Genomic DNA, 21453 nt, shown 5'->3' on the forward strand with positions numbered 1-21453 from the left:
AATTAAATATGTTTTTTTCCTAACTTCTGAAAACACAGTTCTGAATAAAGGCAAGATAACAGCCCTGTAACTGGATGAAAGAAAAAAAGCATTCTTAAACCATAATTCATTCATTAAACTGCAAGTCTTCTGAAGAGGAGGCTAAAAATGAACTGATTTGGCAGCTTTTATAAAAAAATTAAGGTTAAATGCACAGGCGGACAGTCCATATTGCATTAAGTTATCCTTCCTGCGCAGCACAAGAGGCTGCCCTCTTCCCAACTGTGTTTCTTCTCCCCAAAATGCTTCTTCCGAGGCTTTAACTCGAGTTTAGAGCTTGAACAGTTTCACTGGTATAAAGTTATACAAACTGCTCACATACAAAAACCTCCAAAGTCCTTTATTAATGTTTTCAGGATGTATGTGGTACATACAATTAACATAACACCAGCTACAGGAAGTCCTCTGTTTCAAGAGGTTCTTTAGAACAAGGATCCCAGAGCACCAACATGGACACACACACACAGACACTACAAAATCACTTTGAAATGACTTCCCACCCCACCTTTTTCCTTTTTTTTTTTCCTCTTTTTAGAATTTTTTTTTAAATTGACAGCTAGGACTCCCAAGCCATTGGAGATGTGACTGTGGCAGATCCCGGTGCAGTGGCACTGGTTTGAGAAGGCTACTTCAGACACTGGCAAGTCAGAGGAACAAGAACTGAACAGGGTAACTGAAAGCACGGTCATTGTCAGCGCTTGGGTGACATCTGGGTCGGTACCTGCACGTCAGCCTCGCAGTGTCCCTGCAGAACCTGCTCCTGTGTGACAGGCGCCTACACGCCTCGTGTGCATTTACCCCAAGCTGCAGAATGGAAGGAGAGCAGAATCCACCTCGCGCTGCGTCACTAGTTCCCATTAGTAGGCACTGACACATCAGGAGGGCTATACAAATGGGACTGGAAAAGACTTGGAAAAGGGATGAGCCTGAGAGAAATCTTTGTTCGTTACAACAGATCAGCGACAATCCCTTCCGGTCGCCAGGCTTCACGTGTCCATCTGTTGCCATCTGTTCCCTAAACTCATCCTTTTTATTCAGATGCTCTGCTTAAAAATAAAACCAAACTACAAAAATGTTCCACTCCATTCTGTACATGCTCTCTGTTGTTCTGGCTTTAGACCTTCTCCTTTCGCTTTAATTTGGATACTTTCTTGACAGTTCCATTCTTGTTTAGGAGCTTCAAAACGCGATCCTTGTGATCCAAAACCTTTAGCATGGAGTCTCGAGCCTCATTGATTTGATCCATCACAAGTTTACATCTCTGCATGTTCCCCTGAAATGAAACACTCTCGTCACTGACTGAAGAACCAGACTCTACGTTTTTGCAACACCACTTGTAACTGATGACACTGGAACACAGGAATTGTACCTACCCGGGGTTTTTTAAGCTCGCTTTAGCTCTTACCACAGGAGGGTATTTTGTAATGCTGGTTAAAGCAGCTCTGATACAGGGACCTACCTGTATCAGTTCATTGATTCGGTGCAAGTCGTCATCGGTCGCTGCCTTTTTCTTGGGTATGAGCCCCTCCTGCAGTGCGGTCAGCCTCTCGTACACATCGTGCTCCAGGTTCGTCTAAAAGACATCAGCACTTCATGAGAAGGTTCAGCGCCAGGCCAGAGAACGTTCGCCCGCATTACGAAAGCTACACAGAGAAGATGACAATCTGTTCCCCTCGCAGCTGCTCATGTTAGTAATTCAGAAGATGGAGGCTCTGACATAGAGTGTGGCACTACTGTTCTCACTAAGATCCTATTTACAGGATTGCTCCACTTCTGAACAAACATGGATCCTAGCCAGAACTGTTTCCCCTATTTCTCACAATACTATTCCAGGAATGCAGAGGTTTTGGGGAGTTTGGTGCTAGAATGCAGAGCACCTACCTCACCCCCAACCTGAAACAGAAGCATCCAGGAATGTGGATCAGTGCTGCCTCCTCAGATCAGCCGCACCATCCCAAACAGACGCTTCTTCAGACCTGTGCATCAGCAGGAGGGAGTTGCCAATTTTGATCATCTGTACAAAATACATCAGCTCTTATGTCTGGATCAAAACCAACACTCCAGTTTCCAAGCCACTTACGCCACATTCCTGAGAAAGGGGAAAGCACGTCCCACTCCCTTTGGGCGCTACACACCAGCTGCTTTACAGCAACCCAACAGCAGATGACCATGTACTGAATTTGTAAAAACAGCCTCCTGTCTCACACAACGCCGTGTTCCCCCGTGTCATAGGAAGCTGCCAAGCCCCATTCACCTACCAGCTGCAGGAGCTGAGCAGCGCAGAGATGGACCTTCCACCCTTGTGCGCGACAGGATACGCCCTTCTGGTTGGCAATCTCCTGCAGCATGGCCTTCTTCTCTTCTGTCAGCGGGAAATATAAATACACGTTATTCCAACCTCAGGGGCTCACCAGGCTGCGCTTTTCTAACAAAAACATTAACCAAACTCCTGCTCTTCATACTTCCTAATAAACAAGAATAAAGTAAAATGTTGCTCAGACAGGAAAATAGCTGCCTGTCTGCCATCTATTTGACCGCTGTGCTTGCTTATTAACAGGTTATCTGTATTTCCAGAAAAACTGTATTATATCCCATTTTTCCCCCCTTTAAGAATGTAGTGCTCAGTGTTTCAACACCCTGCATGAAAAAGGGTCCATTCTTTACCACTGACACACACATCTATTCCCTTGTTGATGTATTTACACAGTTGCAAAAACCCAATCTGCTTAAAAATTGTAAGATATTAGCTAAAAAGCATAAAAGCCAGTCTCTGATCTCTATTTTCCTCAGAAAAAAAAAAAATCCTTAAAAGTCCATTTGTTAATTGACAAGAGTAGTTGTGCTGAATCAAAAACGTTCTTGATTTAATCTGCAAGTTTGTTAGGTAGTAAGAAAACATGAAAAACTAAACAGTAGCGTATCATTTCTTTAAGGACTGCTTTCCTCAGTAAGTTCCTATCACTGTACATAAATACATTTCTCAATAACTATATTCTTTTTTGTTTCACAAAATGACAGCTAACTCTCTGTAATGTCCTTCCCTCCTTATGTGTCTGGAGAGCAGAAGAGACTTAGGCAACATGTAGCTAATGAAAGCCATTGGCTTGCTTATCAACCCTTGTTTTCCACACTGCCATCAAAACTTTTTTGTGGGATTGCTGATCAACACCAGGCGGCTACGAATGCTGCCCAGACACCCTGCCCAGGGATGCTGAAGTGGTTTATCCTGGGTGAATGAAACAAACCACGAGCAGCAGACAGACCTTTCACCCGGACGTCGCTGTATCTCTGGAAATGGTGGTAAGCAGCTTTCCAAGGGTTGCGGTAATGACGGAGCAACGTGATGGGCGGCCTGGGACGCACAGGGACATATCTGACACCTTCTTCATCTAGAAAAGGATCCAGGGAGAACTCTATCATCACTGAGTAGGTGAAAGTAGACCAGCGTGACACAAGAGCTCCAGCAGATTGGTGAGCACTACCTCATACAAAATGAGCTCTGTCAGGAAAAGTCACTTCCCCTGAACATCACTATACAGACAGTGCTGGGGCACTGATACTTGGATTCTGTATTATTGATATTTTCAAAGTGGGAGAATGACAGACCATCTTCCCTGAGAAACCAAAGGAAGTGAAAATACAGACATTCAAATATGAAAAAAAGACAGAAGTAAATTACCTATATACTCCTTTGGAGGAGACTTGCGCTTTTCTGCCTTCACCAGCAAACTTTTGGCAGTGGATTTCTCATCATCAGTGCTGTTTGTTTCCATCATGTCCCCTTCCTCCGTGGAGATGACATGCTGCTGCTTACGGGGCTTCTTCCTTGGGGAGGCACCGGGTGGCAAATCACTTGGAGGCATCGAAAGGTTGTTGGCCAGCAATGCCAGAGATGGAGACACAGTACTTGTTGTCAAAGGGGGGACTGCTGAGAGGAAGGGAGAGGAAGAAAACCCAAACCATCAGCAGGGTAAAGGTAACACACTGGCCTTGTTTGAACACTGCCTCCAAGCACGGTTGCTGTTTCAGCACGCTGTGAGCAGCATGGACACTCCATTGTACATGCGCTTCAGCTCCATGTGTGTAAAGGCCTGATATTAAGCCAGCAGCAATCCCTAGGACAAGCCTATACCCTTAGCTTTGTAATGCCTCAGGTACAAGAGCATAAGAAACAAGAGCAGAGAGAACTGTCCCTCAGTTCTTTCATATTCTAAGCTTATGTTAGTTGAATGCTACAAAAAGGAATCCACACTGTGTTAAAAGAGACATTTTTGTTGAGCAGCACAGCAGCAGGTGGTTTGGGGAACACTCGACATTTGGAGGGAAAAGCTCCATCAGCTGAGACTCAGATCGCAACAAAAGGTTTGTGGCATGAGATCTCTTGACAATTTGACATACCCACAATTGTTCGTAAAAGACAAAAGAACCCTGAAGAGCCTAACGCTATCTGCCCATGCTCCAGAGACATCTGTAGCAAGGAGCTTCCTCCATCACAGGACAACATAGAGCTTTAAGGAGAGCGATAAAACCAACAACTAAGCCAGAACTCGGATACTCAGAATGTGGGGTGCATTCCTACCATTTTGTCACCATATAGTGCCTGACCGGAGATCCATTAGGATCTGAATTTTACTGATCAAGCCATCTGATAGCAATTACGGGCCAAACAGGATAAGGCAGGCAATATAATGAATACTTCTACAAGTTCTAAAGAAAAGTGTCCATGAATCACAAAAGGCCCTGTGAAGTCCTACTCTGGTCACTAATTCTTTTCATACACGAAAGGTCTGTGCACCCAAACAGCAGGATTTGTGAGAAAACCACAATTAACTGTACTGACTCATAATATATTGGTACTGCTGCTGAGCATGTGTGTTTTAAGCAAGGAATTCACACAGCCTCTTTGGAGTTGGATCATTCGAACAAGAACAATGCAGTCTCAGTAACAGGTGATTTCACAGGAGATTAGGGAGAAGGCAAAGAAGAACTTTATGAGTAACAAGGCGTATGGGAACCCTTTGACTGGTGTCCTGTGCTACCATGAAAGAGATGCGATTTCATTTTCATGACAAAAGTGTTGAAATCCTCCTAATTTCTCCACTGTCTCAACAACAAAGGAAGCAACCTGATGATTAACAACCACCTACCAGATACCGGCCGCATGATGTCCATGGGCTCCACTTCCTCTTTGATTTTGATCTCTGGTACGGCAGGACCCAGCACAGCTGACAGGGCACCGCTCATGGTTGACGGTGGAGCGGGTGCTGCCACGATGGTGGTGGATGTCGGCGGAGCGGCCGGGACGGCTCCCGGCATGGTGGACAGAGCTGCTGCGGGCTGCGAGGTGGGACTGGCTGCTGCGATGATGGTTGGAATGGCGGAGGGGGGCTGCTGGGAGGTGGGGGGCACCGCGATGGTGGGCTGCTCGCCGCCTTGGTTCGACACTGCCTCCATCGACACTGTCACTGGAGTGGCCATGGACACATGGATTTCAGGTTTTGGCTTGGCACTGTAGCATTAAAAAAAAGAGCAAAATAAACTGAACTGCATCTCAGTCATGACCACCCAGCACAAAGGGAGTGAGCTGGATACAGAACATCCAGTTTTTCCTGCACCTGCAAGAACACCTGGCTCAGTAACAACAGGAGGAGGTGTCATCTTCGCTTACAATTCCTCTTCCACGCCCTTTCTAATCCTTTGTATTTAATATAGATATTTTCTTCCACTCACTGGAACAAGCAAATCTCATGACTAATTCCAGGTAACTTCAAAATACTTGTAAAAGAAGAAAGACACTTTCACACTGCAGACAAGAGCAAGTTTTACCCAGGGCTGTACTGTCCCCCATCGTCTCTTTGCAAGAGCTGCCATTATGGATAATAGTTATAAAACAATGAATTGTAAAGCCACTGAACTCAACTGAAGCGGGGTAAAAGTTCCATTTTCAGCATTCTTTTTCAAGCATTACAGAAAAAAAGTTTTGTGGCCCACCCCTTACAGCAGCAGAGAGGGTTTTTTTTCTAGTGAAAACTCATCGCCACATATTTTTAAAGACGATTGCCTCAGCTTCACAACAGCAGAACCAGTCAAGTCTGTTCAAAGTCATCACACTGACAAATTCAAAATAGATTAAGTTTGAAGCTATTCTGATGCAGTCGGTTGTTTCCCCAAGTCTTACCCAGCAGGCCTCGGTGATCCAGATGTGCTCCGCATTGCGCTCTCGACACGTGTGCCAGCTACTTCAGGCGGCTGGGGTGGAATTAAGCTTTTCCGGACTGCCAGCCTGTGAGAGACAGACAGATCTGAGATTCCCACCTCCCTGATGCAAAGACAAAAACCACCGAGAGCAAAGGAATCAACCCTCTCTTGCCCAAAGCAGGACAGGAGCTACATCTGTGTCACTGCACTGTCTACAATATAACAAATCCGCTACAGAAAGTCTCATTTTACTTTTCAAATTAGGTTACGTTTTGTTTTCTTTAAAGATAAAAGATTAGTTGCTCTGGCCTGGTCTCACCCCCATTTAGGGCTTCATCCTGCCAGTGAGAGCATCTCGCTGAGACTGCCAGGCTCCAAGCGCGGACAAAGGAGGGCTGGCCATGCCACTGTCCTCACTGCTATTTCGAGACTGAGCAAATCATCTGGAACTAAACAGCGTCAGACAGGCATCCGCTTCGTTTAGCTGGACCAGACTGTGTCAAAGCGCGACTCCAAGACCTCAAGCCCTGAATGTGGATGCTGGGCAGCACAGAGTTGGGTACAGAACAGTATTTTAGAGACTGTTCAGTCTCCTGTGGGGCTGCAAGTCAAATTGTTGTCCAAAATCATCAACCTCTCATTCTTTAGTGATTTACCTCTGTTTCTTTCATTTCTGTTTCAGTTTTACAGCCTGCAGCTTCTCTACCTTTAAAAAGGTTTCCACGCAAATAAAAAAAATAAGCATTTTAGTCTCATAGGACACATCAAGTCCAAATGTTTTCAGTTGTTAAGTCAGGAGGAAATGCATCATTAATTCTAAAGCTGTCTCCTGCCTCTTTATTTAGGCATTTAAAATTAGACAGACAACATAAAATATTTTAAGAGTTTAAGTTACTCCCTCCCTTTTCCCTAATCAGATTTCACAGCAGGGCACTAATCCTATCCTTTCTACTCATCCGCATATTCTTCCAAGAAAAGCACTGAAGACAAAGCACAGAATTCTAATTTTAGTAGATTATGAACTCTCTGTTTTTATTACACTGAGCAAGAAAGCCTCAAATCCGCTTTCCCTCAGAAGGTCATTTTCAAGAGCTAGGAGACAAACTGTCCTTTTTCTCAAGTAAGACAAAACTGTATTCTACCGTGTGGAAGGAAAAGAAATGTGCTTCACAGATCAGCAGGTTACTCAGGACCACTGAATAATTTGCTACAGAACTTTTCTCATCTCCACTGCGACGACTCCATTTAGCTGGGCTGGATTGCACAGAAGCGTCACCCGCGTGTCACGGTCGCTCCTACTCACCCATCCGTGGTTGGTTTCTTCCGGAGGATGCTCGGGCGCGGGGAAGAGCCCTGGGCCGGCGCACTGGCGCTCTGGCTGTGGGTTTGCACAACTGTGGTTGCCGCAGAAGCCGTGTTGAATGTGTTGCTAATAGGATTGGCTACAATGGTGGCTCCGTCTGCCAAGACCACTGCTGGGGAGGATGGACATGGACACAGCAGAGAGAAGATACAAAGAAGAAAAAGCAGCGGTTACTTAAAAGGAAATCTGTTGACAAAGCAGGTGTTTGCAGAGCACGTTGTTCGTGCTTCCTTCACTCCAATCTTACCCTGCAGTGCTTTCCTTATATTTTGTAAGCAACACCTTTGCGAGAAGCAATCTGATCACTGGACCTTGTGCAGGGAAGATGGAAACTACCTCCCACCTAACAACTGCTGCTAGGGAAATAACCTTTTCCAGAAGAAATGGAAAACGCAGAAGTCACTAGGGAGATCACCAACACAACTGGGTCAACAGAGCAACACTCCTGGTAGGGTTTGTGTGGCAGCACATGCCACTTGTAAGCAAGCACCATCAGCTGTGTTTATGTTCTGATGTTCAGCCAAAGCCTGTTTTACCGACTAACTGGTGCAGAGCGTTTAGACAGTCAGGCAGTCACTGGGCAACGTGCCCGCCCGCTTTGCAACCGCATATTATCTTGGTTGCCATATCCCATTTCTTCAGTAAGTTGTTGCGGTTTCATCAGACCAATCACTTTTAATGAAACATGGTTTCTATCATAGTCCAAGATCAGGTTACCAATTGTTGAAGGTACCTGGCCATGTTTTAATTGCTACTGCGATCTAATGTGTAGCTGGAATGGTTTGCAGAACCTCATTTACTTGTAAATGGTTTTTCCTTCAAGGCCTTACTGAAGAGAGTGGTTTAAGCTCAGGCACTACCAGTGTTTTCCACTGAAGTGACCTATTCAAGGCTACCCACGTGCTCCACTTGGTGTGCTTAATAATAATAAATTAAGAAACGGGGAAAAAAGAATCTTTGCTCTGAGAAGATGAGTATGAATGTGTTTACTGTCCACTACTGGGCCACAGAGACAAGATCATTAGAGTATAAGAAGGAAAACAAGAAGCTTAGTTGGTCTGACAGGGCCCAATGTGGACTCGGCTGGTCGCTCCCACCTGAAGTCTTGGTGTCTGCCTGTGGCTGCTGAGCGCTGATTGGTGCCGGCTGCAGACCCTGCGTGCCAATTGGTGCAGCGGGGTGGAGTCCCTGCGTCCCGATTGGTGCTGGTTGGATGCCCTGGGCACTGATTGGTGCTGGCTGGATCCCCTGCGCGCTGATTGGTGCCGGCTGGATGCCCTGGATGTGGCGGGCATGGGAGGCGTCTACTGTCATCAGCTGCATGGGGTTGAGGTGGACGGTGGAGGCCACTCCGACTCCGGTCTGGGCTGTGATGGCCGAGTTGGGCGCCTGGGCTGAAACTGGGAGCAGCAAAACAGACACCCGGTCAGGCCCACCCAGCACCTCAAGCTCGAATGCTTTCAGAGGCTGGTTTGCTTTAGAAAATGTATTTGCCAGCCTGCTTGTTGCAGTAGGAAACCTGAGAGCAGAGGGGCCAGATTGTCTGCCAGCAGAATTAAACATTACTACGACCATTCTGTTTTCTCTTTCAAACTTCAACAAGAGAGAAAAAGATAATGTTTAACTCTACTTTTAGACTCAAATTACATTTCTGTCCCCAGCCTCTGGTCTCAGAAAGCTGTGCGCTATTTTTGTTCACTATCTTATTTTACAGTATTTGCAAGTACCAACACCTGGCATTTTCCCCTGCTTCAAAAACATAACAAAACCCCACCAAATCAAACCACCAAACTAAAAAAAAAAAAGCCACACAAAAAAATCCCACAAAACAAGAGAAGCCTAATCCATTTCTTTTCAAAAACAGTCTTTCCACAGAGCTTATCATTACATCAACTAAAAACCTCCCACCCTTTGACTGTACAAAAGCAACCAGAGAAAGCAGAGACTCAAGTGTGTGTACCTTAAAACCTTACTTCCTTATCCCTCTTCCCCAGCCACATAATCATGAAAAAATGGTTCCTTAGCATAGGTGGACAAACTATTCTGAAGTTGAGCACTATCTTATCTGGCTCAGAACGGGCTTGCATTTATAGGCTGGATCCCACAGCTCAAATGAACATGAAAGTTTTTTGTGGCAGAATAATGTTCCCAAAGCAGCACCTGTTCTAAAAAGTTCAAGTGATTCAAATTTACAGCTCTAAGTGACCCTGATTCCATCTTTCCAGATCCACTATACGGCGCATGACACTTCTCCCAGGCAGCGCTTCACCATGCTGTCAGAGCACCTGCAGTCCTGGATCCCCAGGTCCCCACCTTTACAGAACTGCCATCATTTCCGCAGCCACACACACAACGCAAGTGTAAACTTGCGAACAATGGACTCGCTTGCTAACAATGGAGAGTCCTCTCATTGCGGAACAAGCTGGTTTTGTCATTGTCACAGGATTTCCATCAAGTTCTTGTGCTGACAAGACACTATAAACAGCTTTCAAAAACCTGAAATCCATCGCCTGGTCTCTGAAAATGGCTCCTGTATGAAGTACAGCACATTGATTCTCTTAATGAAATACCCTGTGCGAAACATTCTGTGTCAGTTTCATCCAACAAAATCCTTTTGGGAGATGACAGAAAACACAAGCAGCATTTGGAAAGCCAAAGCCAACATTCTTCCTCAAAATTCTGCGTTAACTCTCCTTATCTCACTGATCTCTAAAAAGTCTCCTCTGTGATTTCACTTGAGCGCTCGCGGGCTGTGCTCAGCACAGGTGCGTGTCCCTCCGAACACCCTCAACCCTCTCCTTTAGTTGCCACCAGTTACTGCCACAATTAGTACCTTCAACTGATACCTCAAGTCAATTCAACAAGCAAAATGTCTCTGTCAATGAGCTGAAGAACCTACATCTGCTTTTTTAAAAGTTAGCATTAGGCTACCATCACCCCAAAATGCCACCAAAGCAGGAACTCCTGGCAGCTGGCAGGCACGTTCCACCAGGGGCTCTGTAACCACAGCTGCCAACACCAAGTGCCACCACTCGCCTGCATGTTCTGCTTCAAAACCTCCAGCCAAAGTGCAGGACGGTACAAAAGAAGGTCCCTCACCCCTTTTGTGAGTCATTTCATCATCCTGAAGCCCACCTCAAATCCTGACATGACTTATAGTCAAGACTTGCAACTTTTCACTGGCATTTTGATGACAGAAAGAATCGGCCTCAGTAACTCATCAAGTTAGTTACAGACCTTCCCATCCAGCAAAACAGGCTTTACCACCTCTGAGTCCTTCCCAATTCCCTTGACCCTGCTCAAGGGTAACATGCTGCCAGCAGATGCAGATATTACATGAAAATCAAAATAATGCATCTCTCTACAGTTTGGACTGTGGAAATGATCACATTATAGAGAACAGTCCTCAACCACTCAGTGAGATTAGAGTGCTCCAAATTTTGTCACAGAATGATGTAAGTTTGGCTTGAGTACATGGGCTCGCATTACACATCATTTTTTGACTGCGCAAAGTACTGTAATGGTTCAAACACGTTAATCAGTTCATTCTTTTAAACAAAACACTAATACAAAAGTGTGCAATGCGGCCTATTTTTTCCATTTTTGGTTCAGGTTTCTCTCTTGAACTGTACACTCGTGGCAAGAGATTAAAAGGGTCTTCTTAAAACACCAGGGTGTGAAGATGCATCAAAGAGCTGTTTTAGTTTGAAGGAGTTTAACTGTTTTGACTTGTAGAATAAAAGGTGTTTACTTAGAGAGATGCAAACCCTTGGATATCAAATGTGAAACTCCTGAGGAGACTGTTCTTAGCTGTATTTAACAGGCCTCTGAAGTAGTTCAATACCCCCTGCCCTTCAGATTTTTGTGACAAATTGTCACAATCGAACATAAAAGCCCCTTAGTGTCTCCCATCACTAAAGCTCATACATGAGCTGACAACTGAACAAAGGGTCTAAGTCAGCTTGTCCCAGCGCTGGTCATACCTGGATACTGGCGAATGGTGGACACGGAGCTGGTGATGGGGGTGTAGGTGTGCGCGGTCAGAGGGTAGGCAGAGGGTGGGTACGTTGGTAAGAAATACTGGAACTGCACAGGCACCGACTGCCTACGGGCATCAGAGAGAGAGCAAGTATTACACACACCATTTCAACAGCTCACCTTCAACCCTGCCTTCGGGCCAATCCCCAAGTGTTGTAACCTCATACGTCATGAGCTATCAAGTATCTCAACTATCATTAGCTCAAAACGAGCCAATCTCCCACCCCAGGTTTTTAAAACACATTATTTCCAGCATAGCAGGCCCTAGAAAAGCAGCAAGGTGCTCAAAACCTGTACACACCCCCCCTCTCTCACAGAGCTGTTATTTCCCCACCTGTTGTCGTTTCTGGTTTCCATTGCTACTGGGTTTGGAGACGCCCGGTGACTGGAGAGGGGGATAAGATTACTCCTCTCTGCTGTGTAGTCAGACTGAATCCGGGGGGAAGTATGTGTGATTTGCTGAGGAACCACTTTAGCTGCATGAGGACAAACATGTCATCAGTTGACAGTCAAAGGAAAAGTTTGTAAACACCACAAAGATTAATTCTCCAGCAAAAACCCCAATACTACTCCCTTCCCCCTCAACCCAAAAAAAACCCACCCCACCCCCAGATGATTTCCTACCCACAGTGATAAGAGATTTCCTCAATAAGCAAAAAAACAAGGGAAACAAAGCCTTTTTTATCAATTTATGCCAGAATAGATGGATAGTATAAATGCATATATAAATTACACTTGCTAAAAAAGTTAGTCCAGTGCTAAAATGAACTTCATTTTTTCTTTTTAGGATCAGCCCAATCCTTTCTACTGTCATGAACTTATTTATTCAAGTTTTCAAAGCAGAATTTGACAGAGATCAAGAGAAACAAGATCAAGGCACACAAGTATACATAGGCAGAGGCCAAGAAAAGAAAACATCCACAAAAACTTTACAGGAAACACTGATGTATGGAGACATAACTTCACTGCCTGGAAATTTATGGTGGGGAGAGATATTACAAGATTTCAAAAGAACAAGGAGGTCAGTAGAAAAACAGATGAACAAAAGAAAACTTCTGCAGTTCTGTAGGAAGCATCTCAGGTTCCACATCGAGGCAAATAAAGTTCCCACCTTTAGAGCTTAGTGTTTTACCTCCAAATGAACGCACTAATCAAGCTCGACTAAGCTATGCCTGAGGCCTCAAGAAGCATGAGAAGGAACTTACAAAGTGACCTCTGAAAGCTGTATTCTATCACCAAGCAGTTACAGCTTCTAGTATATACAAAGCAGGTTCTAAAATGCCCAAAGGCCCAAGTTTGTTTAAAAAAATCAATTGAGTAAGTTAATGTGCCAGTTTATTACTTAGTCCTCCTAAAACATCTTTTTATCCTAGCATTAAAAAAGTGATGCCACAGCAGACCTGTTAATTGGTTTCTCCCAGCTTGAACTGATTTTCTTCCCCTCCTTAATTTGCTAACATGCCCAAACACTGCTAGCATAAACAGAAAAACCGAAGCATCAGTTACATACTCTTCCTGAAACTGAAATCACTCACCAACTGGGATGTTTGAGGTCGTGACAGCTGTAGCATGGGAAGAATGGGAAGGCATTGTCATGGTGACAATGGTGCTTGTAGGCGCTTGGGTGTGAGACACAGAACCTAAAGAAAAAAAAACCACAAGATCTTTCTACCGAGCCATATCATACCAGTGTATCTATATCCAAGTAAAGGGGGCAAAAATCCCAAGCCAGACCACCTCCCTGAAGAACCCAGCAATTTCTCTCCTGAAGTCTGCTCATGCATTTCCAAATGCACCCTCTACTATAAACAAAGAATTCAACAGAACTGAAGAGGCTCCATCCTCAAGGAGGAAAACAAAAAAGCAACAACAAAGCCCAGACCCCACCACCCTCCCACAGTAGCGTTACAGACACTCACCAGCCGTGGTTGCTGAAGCGATGGTATTTGTTGCCAAAATAGGTGCCACTGTTGCTGCTGCCACTGGAGTCCCAGTACTGAAAATAGTTTTCTATGAAAATAAAACCATGACATTAAAAGATTAGTACATTTAAAAGATATACATTGTATGGAATCATCTTGCATTGACTGTAAGGAACATTAATTTTTAACCTAATACTAACTCTTTTCCCAAATCTAATGCTAGCCCTCAAAATACAAATCAAAGAGATGTCAGAAGAAGCAAGAAGGGTTTTTTTGTTTGCTTGTTTGTTTAATTTCCTGCAGTTTACCTGAGCCATAGTGTGGAGCTGTGGCTTCTGCGTTCCTATAGCTGGGTGAGATGGTAGTGTGATCCGAGTAGCTGTGTCCCTTGGCTGGGCAGGCCGCTGGATGCTAATCGCTGCAGAAGGCGGGTGCTGCTGGATAGACAGGGTGGGTCGACTGGAGAGAGAAAAAGAAAAATAATCTAAACCATATGGAGAATAAATATGAAAGATAAAATTCAGGGACATACATCAGGCCTTGGTCTCCGCCTTTGTGAAAGCAACACTGCTATCAAACATATGCTAAAACTGCGTAAAAAATTTGAACTACACTGTGCTGCCCTCATCCGTCCTACATACTCAACTAGGATGGCAGATATATCAATAACTCCTATACCTTCATGAAAAAGACTACCAGAGATACTTTTTAATATTCACGTGTCATTTTTCTCTGTGTCTTCATAAAAAAGATGGGACAAATTACCTAAAAGTTCCTGCAACAGAAACTCTGCTTTCCAGGAAGCACCACTTCAAAACTCATTCACCAAGGTGCTTCCTTCTCTGAACACATTTATAGTCATTTTTATTCACAGAACTGAAAGCATTTCCACTGTGCGAGCATTACATCATCCCACATCTAGAGGATTCTCAGGTCTGGACGATTAACACGTGTGTTTCCCTTCTCTGTTTCCCCTGTGAAGTCAGAGCACCATGGATTCCAAAGCCTCTTTACCTGAGGGTTGACTCTGCAGCATGTGCTGCTGTCGTAGTTATAACAGGGGACTGAGCTCTTGTGGCCGAGACAGTTGCCACCACAGCAGGAGGAATAGTGCTCGAAGTTGTCACTGGAGGGCGAGACTGTAAAAATGAGTCAAAATGAGACAATTTCAGAAAAGAAGTTCTGCTGTTTAGAGAATAATTAGGAATTAGTCAAAACTGGGTTTTCTACACCTTATCCCTAAGTTTTGGTATTGTAAGACATTTCAAGTCTTTCTGCACTAATCTGAAACCTGCCAAGCAGACCTGTCCTGGTTTTCAAAGCACGTTCATCACAGGAATCGGAAATCAACAAAGTTAACAAGACCAAATCACTTGAAGGTCTTTAGGAAAAAAAGACCCAAAGGTCAGTTCCCTTCAAAACAAAAAGAAACCCTGATCCAAGTACATCCAGGAAGTTAAAGGTGATTGCATTGGGATCCTAGCTGAAAGCACAAAGTAAAGACGTTTAACCCTTCATCCTAACAGGGAACATTAGCAGAACTACTGTAGGCAGATTATATCTACTGTCTTCTCACATGTGTACGTGAGCCAAGATACACAGAAGCATATTAAAATTACGGGTTTTTTTTAATTCTGCACCAATGTATACATTTAAGAATAAATCAATAAGAACATAATGCACCAGACTTTTCAGCCTTTAGAATTTGAATATATCTGAACTAAGTCCTCTTCCCAGTTTCTAAGCACTTTGGAGGCAGTTAAAAACCCAACTTATGGCACCAAGTCCACAAAGGAAATAAAACCACAAGACTAACGCAACCATTCCACTACTTGCTATTAGAAACTGGTACCCAAGAAGCAGAACTGCAAGAGAGCCGGCAGCAGCCCCAGCCCAGTAAACAGGTAATTACAGGTTATATATTTCAAGGAAGTGCCAGGAAAAAGTGGAGCCAACGGCAAGCGCTGTGCAGAGCTGCCTGGCTGCTACCTGCCTGGATCGGCTGGTGAATGATGTGCTGGACCGCTGGCTGAGCTGTAGCCGCATTTGGCAACTGAGACGCTGGTCTCAGGACTGTGGTCACTTTAGAACTGGACATCACTGCAGCAGCTGCAGCACCTGAGAAACAAACCAGCGTGTTAAAACACCGCATGGCCAAACGGCTCCATCATAAGCACAGACTCTGACCTTACCTGGTATGTATTTCAGTTTTAACGTATTTCATATGTATGTCAGTTCAGGTGACACTGGTAAGGCTTACAACAAATATACATAAGGTTCACAAAAGTATGTGGGAAAGGATAGGTATTTTAAATGAATTTGCTTTACTGATACTTGTTATTCCCTTATTATAACCTTATACTGCAAATCCTATTCCAAGCTATGGAAGTCAGTAGAAATATTTCAGTTTGATTACTGGGCTAATGTGTAAATAAGTCACCTGATACCAACAGTAATCTCATTGCACCTGATGAAGCTCAGAAGCAAGACTACACATGCAATAGAAGAAATCCCCCCAAAAAACCCTTTTAAACCCGGAATTTGATTAATTTGTCTACTCTTTGGTGTCTCCTGAACATAAGAAATCACTATAGAAGGCAAATAGCCTTGAAATCATTCGACACACTAGATCGAATAGCTTTTGCAGACATCCCTCGTTTAAATTATTACCTCAAAAAGTTAATATTCAAGCTGAGAGAAAAAGAGGAGGAAGGAAAAAGAAAACACGCACTAAGTCACTATACAAAGTTTGTGGCAGCTGTCCCACAAGAATCAAGTGAACAACACTTCATTTTAATTCAGCTGCAAATAAAGCTGCGTGGTCCTTCCACCTGCTTCAGGAAAAGAAGATTAGGCCTTTGCTCATGGCAACTTATTTTTCTTGAGTGACCAAATAACATCAAATATGAAAGCAAATACAAATATAAATGGTACTTTGAATTCCGATCTGTTTAAAGTTGAACTAGAAATTTAACCCATAAGCTTTTGAAAGTAAAAGCGCAGTCAGAAGTCAGACTGTATTGGGCACAGGGCTTCTTTTAAGGGTTGATCTGCTTTGAAAGCCACGGCAATCAAAACTCTGGGGGACAAGAGCCTGTAGTAACCACTAGCATTTAACTCAAGGGTACTCATATTAGCATGTACAAAAATGCACAAATGATCCTGTGACAGGTGGGTACAAGAAAATGCCTCACAACTGCTCAGGTGCCGCTTCATAGCAACACTTGCTACCAAGAACACGTGTGACATTTTGCAGAACAGGTCAGTCTATGCCAGTGTATATTTTTTTTCCTTCAAAGTGTTCACTGTTTGAACAGCACAGATGTGCTGGTACCTGCCAGCATTTTAAACACTGTTGAACAGTCCTGCCCTAAAGGGTTGCAGGCAAAAGAGTTCTTAGAAGGCCAGCAGTCACCTCTTTCTGCCAGCAGTTCTAAGAGCTGAAGCATTAGCTGTGTTAGCAGTGAGAAAAATTTTCGAGGCGAAGGCCAGACACATCTCTCGTCAGAGGCTGCAGACAGAAGGCAGGGATAGCACAGCTACATCCGTACCTCGGGGCAGGTGAGAGGCGCCAATGTGCAGTGGAGGCCCAGGAGCGCTGCTTCTGATGATAGACATCTGCACGTTGGTGGCCATGATGTGATGCAAGTTACTAGGATGCCCCTGCAGAGTTAAAGAAATAACAAAAACCAAAATGAACTATATGTGCTGTGTTGACAAGAATTAATGGCCACACTAATACCATATCCAAGTCCCAAAAACAGAAAAGAGAATTTTGTAGAAATACATGATGTACAAAGGTTGCATGCATTACAAGCTAAGTGGAGAAAGAGGCAGATGCTTCTATGGGGTAAAGTTACAGAGCCTGCAGATATTGCGTGTGGAAGGTGGAGACATTTATTTATTTCACTGATCTAATTTTCTGGTTGGCACATAGGTGACAGGGAGCAGTCGCCCCCTTATAGACTGAGAGATGGCCTTTCTGCCCTTAGTGACACTCAAGGCACAGATCCACAGCACCTCTCCAGTAAAATCAGGAGAACAGTGGAAACCTGGCAAATCCTGTGACAATTCTATTTTCTTATAATTCTGGACTTCCCAGGATATTAATGAAGATAAAAATCCACTGGAACTGCCGCACATCCTTAGCCAGCCGAACTCAAAGCCACCTAAAGGCACTTTACATCTAAACCCTGAGAATTCAGCTGTTTGGTGATGAGTGTTCTGGCAAACTAGTTTCAAATCACAAGGACTGGCTCTGCAGTCAAAGTTAGAGTGGAAGGAAAATTTATACCATATCATCTACACCTCCCTCCCTCAAATTTTGTCACTAGTGGTTTAATAAATATATACTGCAAAACCATGAGCTGTTCCCAGGAAAGCAAAAGAACACTGCAGTGATGAATCCCGGCAGTTTGTCTGCACTAGTAACACTGAAAACAGCAGGAGCTTTTAAGGGAAGACTCAGCTGCATATCAGCTTTTGGATATGGCTCTGCTACCACAGCCTCGCTGTGCTGCATCAGTGGAATAATTACAACAAATTAGCAGCTTTCTAAAGAGCCAGTGATAACTGAGTCTGAGCTTTAGTGCTCCAAGCAGAACTGATCTGACAACCAGTGGCCCCTGAATGGGGAAGCCTGCTCTCTCTCCCTTCCCTCCTGCTGCAAGAGCCCACCTCAGTTGTACCCATATTGGCATTGATCTGACCGTGCAGTGAGCTGGAACAGAAGAAAAACAAAACAAAACCAAAAAACCTCAAACAAACAAGCCAAAACCCAGACCTGTTGCCCACTGATTGTTGCCACAGGAATTGTTGGAGCCTGTGGGATGTTGCTTTCCATGGTCACAGTAACTTGTCCGGGAACCTTCGTAGGAGCCGAGAGAGTAGAGGGTGGAGCAGGAGCGATGGGCCGGCTGGGCATGGTGGGCTTCAGGGGAGGCTGCAAGAAATACAGAGACAGAAATGTTGGAAACTCCAAAGGAGAGCTCAATGTTGAAGCAAAAATTGAATCATTTGGGGGGATCAAAGCCGGGAGAGAAAGTCAACTTTGCACAAGGATAAGTATGGTTAAGTATTTGGAAAGGAAGGATATTGGTCATTTAGAGCTATTCCATTTTTGTTTGGGACAAAGAAATGGCATCTTTTGTACTGGAAACACATCGCTTCTAACATACAGCATGAACCACAAATGGAACCTGCCAGGGCTGCAGAAAGCAGGCATTAACAGTTAATTTGATACTCTCATCCACTCCTGCAGACAAATAATAAGATTTCAGAAACTGATTGAAATATTTCTTCTCGTAAAACCCCACAAAAAAAACCTAAACAAAAACAAACAAAAACCCCACAGCCTAGTGCTGTGATACTATGAAGTCCTTAGTGTCCCATAGGAAACAGCTAAACACACATACAGTCAGCAGAAACACACACAAAAGTTTAAGAAACAAAACCAGGGAAGTTTTCAGTACACTTGATCTTTGTTCAACACTTTAACTTGTAATTAGACTCTATTTTTTCCTCTACGCGTTGTGAATCTTCTCATTACCTTCATAAGTCCATCTGAAAAGGAAAGTGGCACGGCTGGAGTCAAATGCGCTGGCGGCGCTGTCACTGTCACCGGGGCACCGGACTGGACAGGGTGGTGCTGGGTCAGCATCTGAACCTGCGGGTACGGTCGAACAACCACCGGTTCCTGCTTTTCTTCTCGAGGTTGTATGGAGCCGCCAGGACCCACGTGTTCTCTAGGAGCAACTTCTGAGTCACGGCTGGATTCATCGCTCACTAGCAAAAAAACAAACAAACAAACAAAACAAAACAAAAAAAAAAAAAAGAAAAGAAAAAGGGAACTCTGAGGAAAAAGGTAAAGCAGGCTAACAAATTCACATTGGCCACCCACCAGGTCAGAGATGTGATGTTAGAAACAGTCTAAATAAAAGAAATTCACCCTGCAACTAAATATTTTTCAGTGATGAAAACCCTCAGAACCCTGGCATTGTTTCTGGCGGTTCCCCTTGGAACTGATGGCCTTGAAACGCTGCACAGCTTGGGGTCACCTCTAAGAAGTCCATCTAAACAGCTTCTTCAAACAAAAACTGACTTTTTCTTTCCATTAAACTACAACTTTAACTAGGTAAATGCCATAAAGTCCCACATCAAACAGGCAGCATCTAAAACTCTTCATTACACGTGTTACATCAAGTTGAAAAACAAGTATAAGTCCCCCTGAATACGAAGCCGCTGCCCCCATCACTCGGGTACCCTGGGAAACCTGCCATCTCAGCAGGGACGGCAGTAACGGGGATCGGGGCTCCTCCCCTTTTCAGCTGCACCAAACGTCCCCACGCTCATCCATCCCCTCACACGCAGAGGCCGCGCCGGACCCGCTTACCTGCGGCGGCGGGAGCGATGAGTCCGGCGGAGCCGCTGGTGGGGATGGGCGGCGGCGCTGGTCCCAGGCCGGCGGACGGCGCGCCCGAGCGGGGAAACTGCTGCGAGCTCATCTCCGCCTGCGGGACCGGCGGCCGGAACGTTACGTTATGTCACCTCACGTCACAACACGTCACGCTACCGGCGATTCCCCCCCGCCGTTCTCCCCCCGGAGCCACCTCGCGGGGGGCGACGACACCCCCGACAGGACCCGCCCCCCGCTCCCGCCCCGTTGATTGGGTGCGGCACCAGCTGCACCGCCAACCCTGCGCCAATGCGGCGCGCCCCCCCCACACCAGCCAATCCAGAGCAAGCTTCTCCAGCCAGTGAGGAGCGACCGTACTAATGACCTCACAGGGCGGTGAGCCAATGGCGGGGAGGACAGCGCTGGCCAATGAAGGCCGACCGTGCGGCCCGGGCCCGCCCCGCCCCGCCCTGCCGTGCCGCTGTGAGGGGCCGCAGGGCCCGGATGTTCCCGGGAGCGCGGCGGCGCCGGGGCCGCCCCTGCCCGCACCGAGCGTGTCCCGCAGCGCCCGGCCCAGCCGCGCTCGCCTCTGTCCTGTCCTGTCCCGCCCCTACCACTTCCCGCCCTCCCGCCCCGGTCCCGCCGCCGCGCAGGGCCCCGCCCCTCTCCGCTCTCCTCTCTCCTCACCGCCGCCGCCGCCTCAGCCGCTCGCCCCTCTCTGCAGAGCTGCCGCCGGGCGTCAACTTCCCCCCCGCCGCCGCGCACTGAGGCAGCGGCCGCCAAGCCCGCCCACAGCCCTTCCCAGGAGCCGCCCTCGGCCCCCGGAGCGCGGCGGTGCCGGTCGCGCTGCCCGCGGCGTTACCTGAGCCCGGGGCGTCCCGCGGCAGCCGCCACAGAGGAGCCGCCGCCGGAGAACCGAGCTCCGCTTCCGCCGCCGCAGCTGCCAGTGGCGGATTGGCCCTGGTGGGCCCCGCCCACCGCAGCACTCCCCCGCCCCATTGGCTGCGGCAGCGCTCCCCCGGGGCCTTCTGGGAGTTGTAGTCCGCGCTCTCGCCGCGGCGGGCAGCGCTCTCGCGAGAGGTGGGAGGGGCGGTGCCCGGCCGGGGCGCGCGATTGGCCCTCGGCCGCGCGGTCTCCAGGGAAACGCGGTGTGGGCGGGGCCAGGGGCGGCAGCGCGCGCAGAGGCGGGGCGGGACCAGCGCGGACCGAGCACCGGGGACCGAGCACCGGGGACCGAGCACCGGGGACCGAGCACGGCGCTCCGCCCCGGGCCGGCCCGCGCCCCCAGGGCCACGCCAGCCCCCGCCAGACTCAGTTCTGCTGGTGTGCGCAGGGAAAGGCGACTTTGTAAATAAAGACATTGCATCAAAATGAACACCCAACCCTAACACCCTGCTGTCTTCGGCATGCATATTGGTTACTCACTGGGACAGACGGCCAAAAACAAAGTAAAAAACCCCACATCTTAGTGCTAACGCGTGTTGCAACCCCGAGAGGCC

General features: G+C 46.4%; 1 protein-coding gene across 5 annotated transcripts; it reads right to left on the reverse strand.

The window, feature by feature from the left end:
• Positions 1–358: 358 nt before the first annotated feature.
• Positions 359–20903, reverse strand: SAP130 (Sin3A associated protein 130). 5 transcript variants are annotated; one of them, XM_065844162.2, is made up of 21 exons: positions 20817–20903; positions 19952–20069; positions 19109–19344; positions 18344–18502; positions 17112–17223; positions 15554–15678; positions 14575–14699; positions 13869–14019; positions 13558–13648; positions 13174–13278; positions 11973–12114; positions 11584–11705; positions 8698–9000; positions 7541–7709; positions 6218–6322; positions 5187–5548; positions 3719–3964; positions 3303–3428; positions 2298–2401; positions 1499–1612; positions 359–1312 (listed from the first exon to the last, which is right to left on the reverse strand). In XM_065844162.2, exons 2-21 carry the CDS (start codon positions 20061–20063, stop codon positions 1154–1156), a joined length of 3168 nt encoding a protein of 1055 aa, XP_065700234.1. In that variant the 5' UTR covers positions 20064–20069; positions 20817–20903; the 3' UTR covers positions 359–1153. The 5 variants fall into 5 exon arrangements, with proteins under 5 accessions (XP_065700234.1, XP_065700231.1, XP_065700232.1 ...); XM_065844159.2 differs by having other exon boundaries at positions 3719–3967; XM_065844160.2 differs by having other exon boundaries at positions 7541–7712.
• Between the last annotated feature and the right edge of the window lie 550 nt (positions 20904–21453).

The sequence above is a fragment of the Patagioenas fasciata genome, chromosome 9 (assembly GCF_037038585.1).
Source record: "Patagioenas fasciata isolate bPatFas1 chromosome 9, bPatFas1.hap1, whole genome shotgun sequence".
Lineage (NCBI taxonomy): Eukaryota > Metazoa > Chordata > Aves > Columbiformes > Columbidae > Patagioenas > Patagioenas fasciata.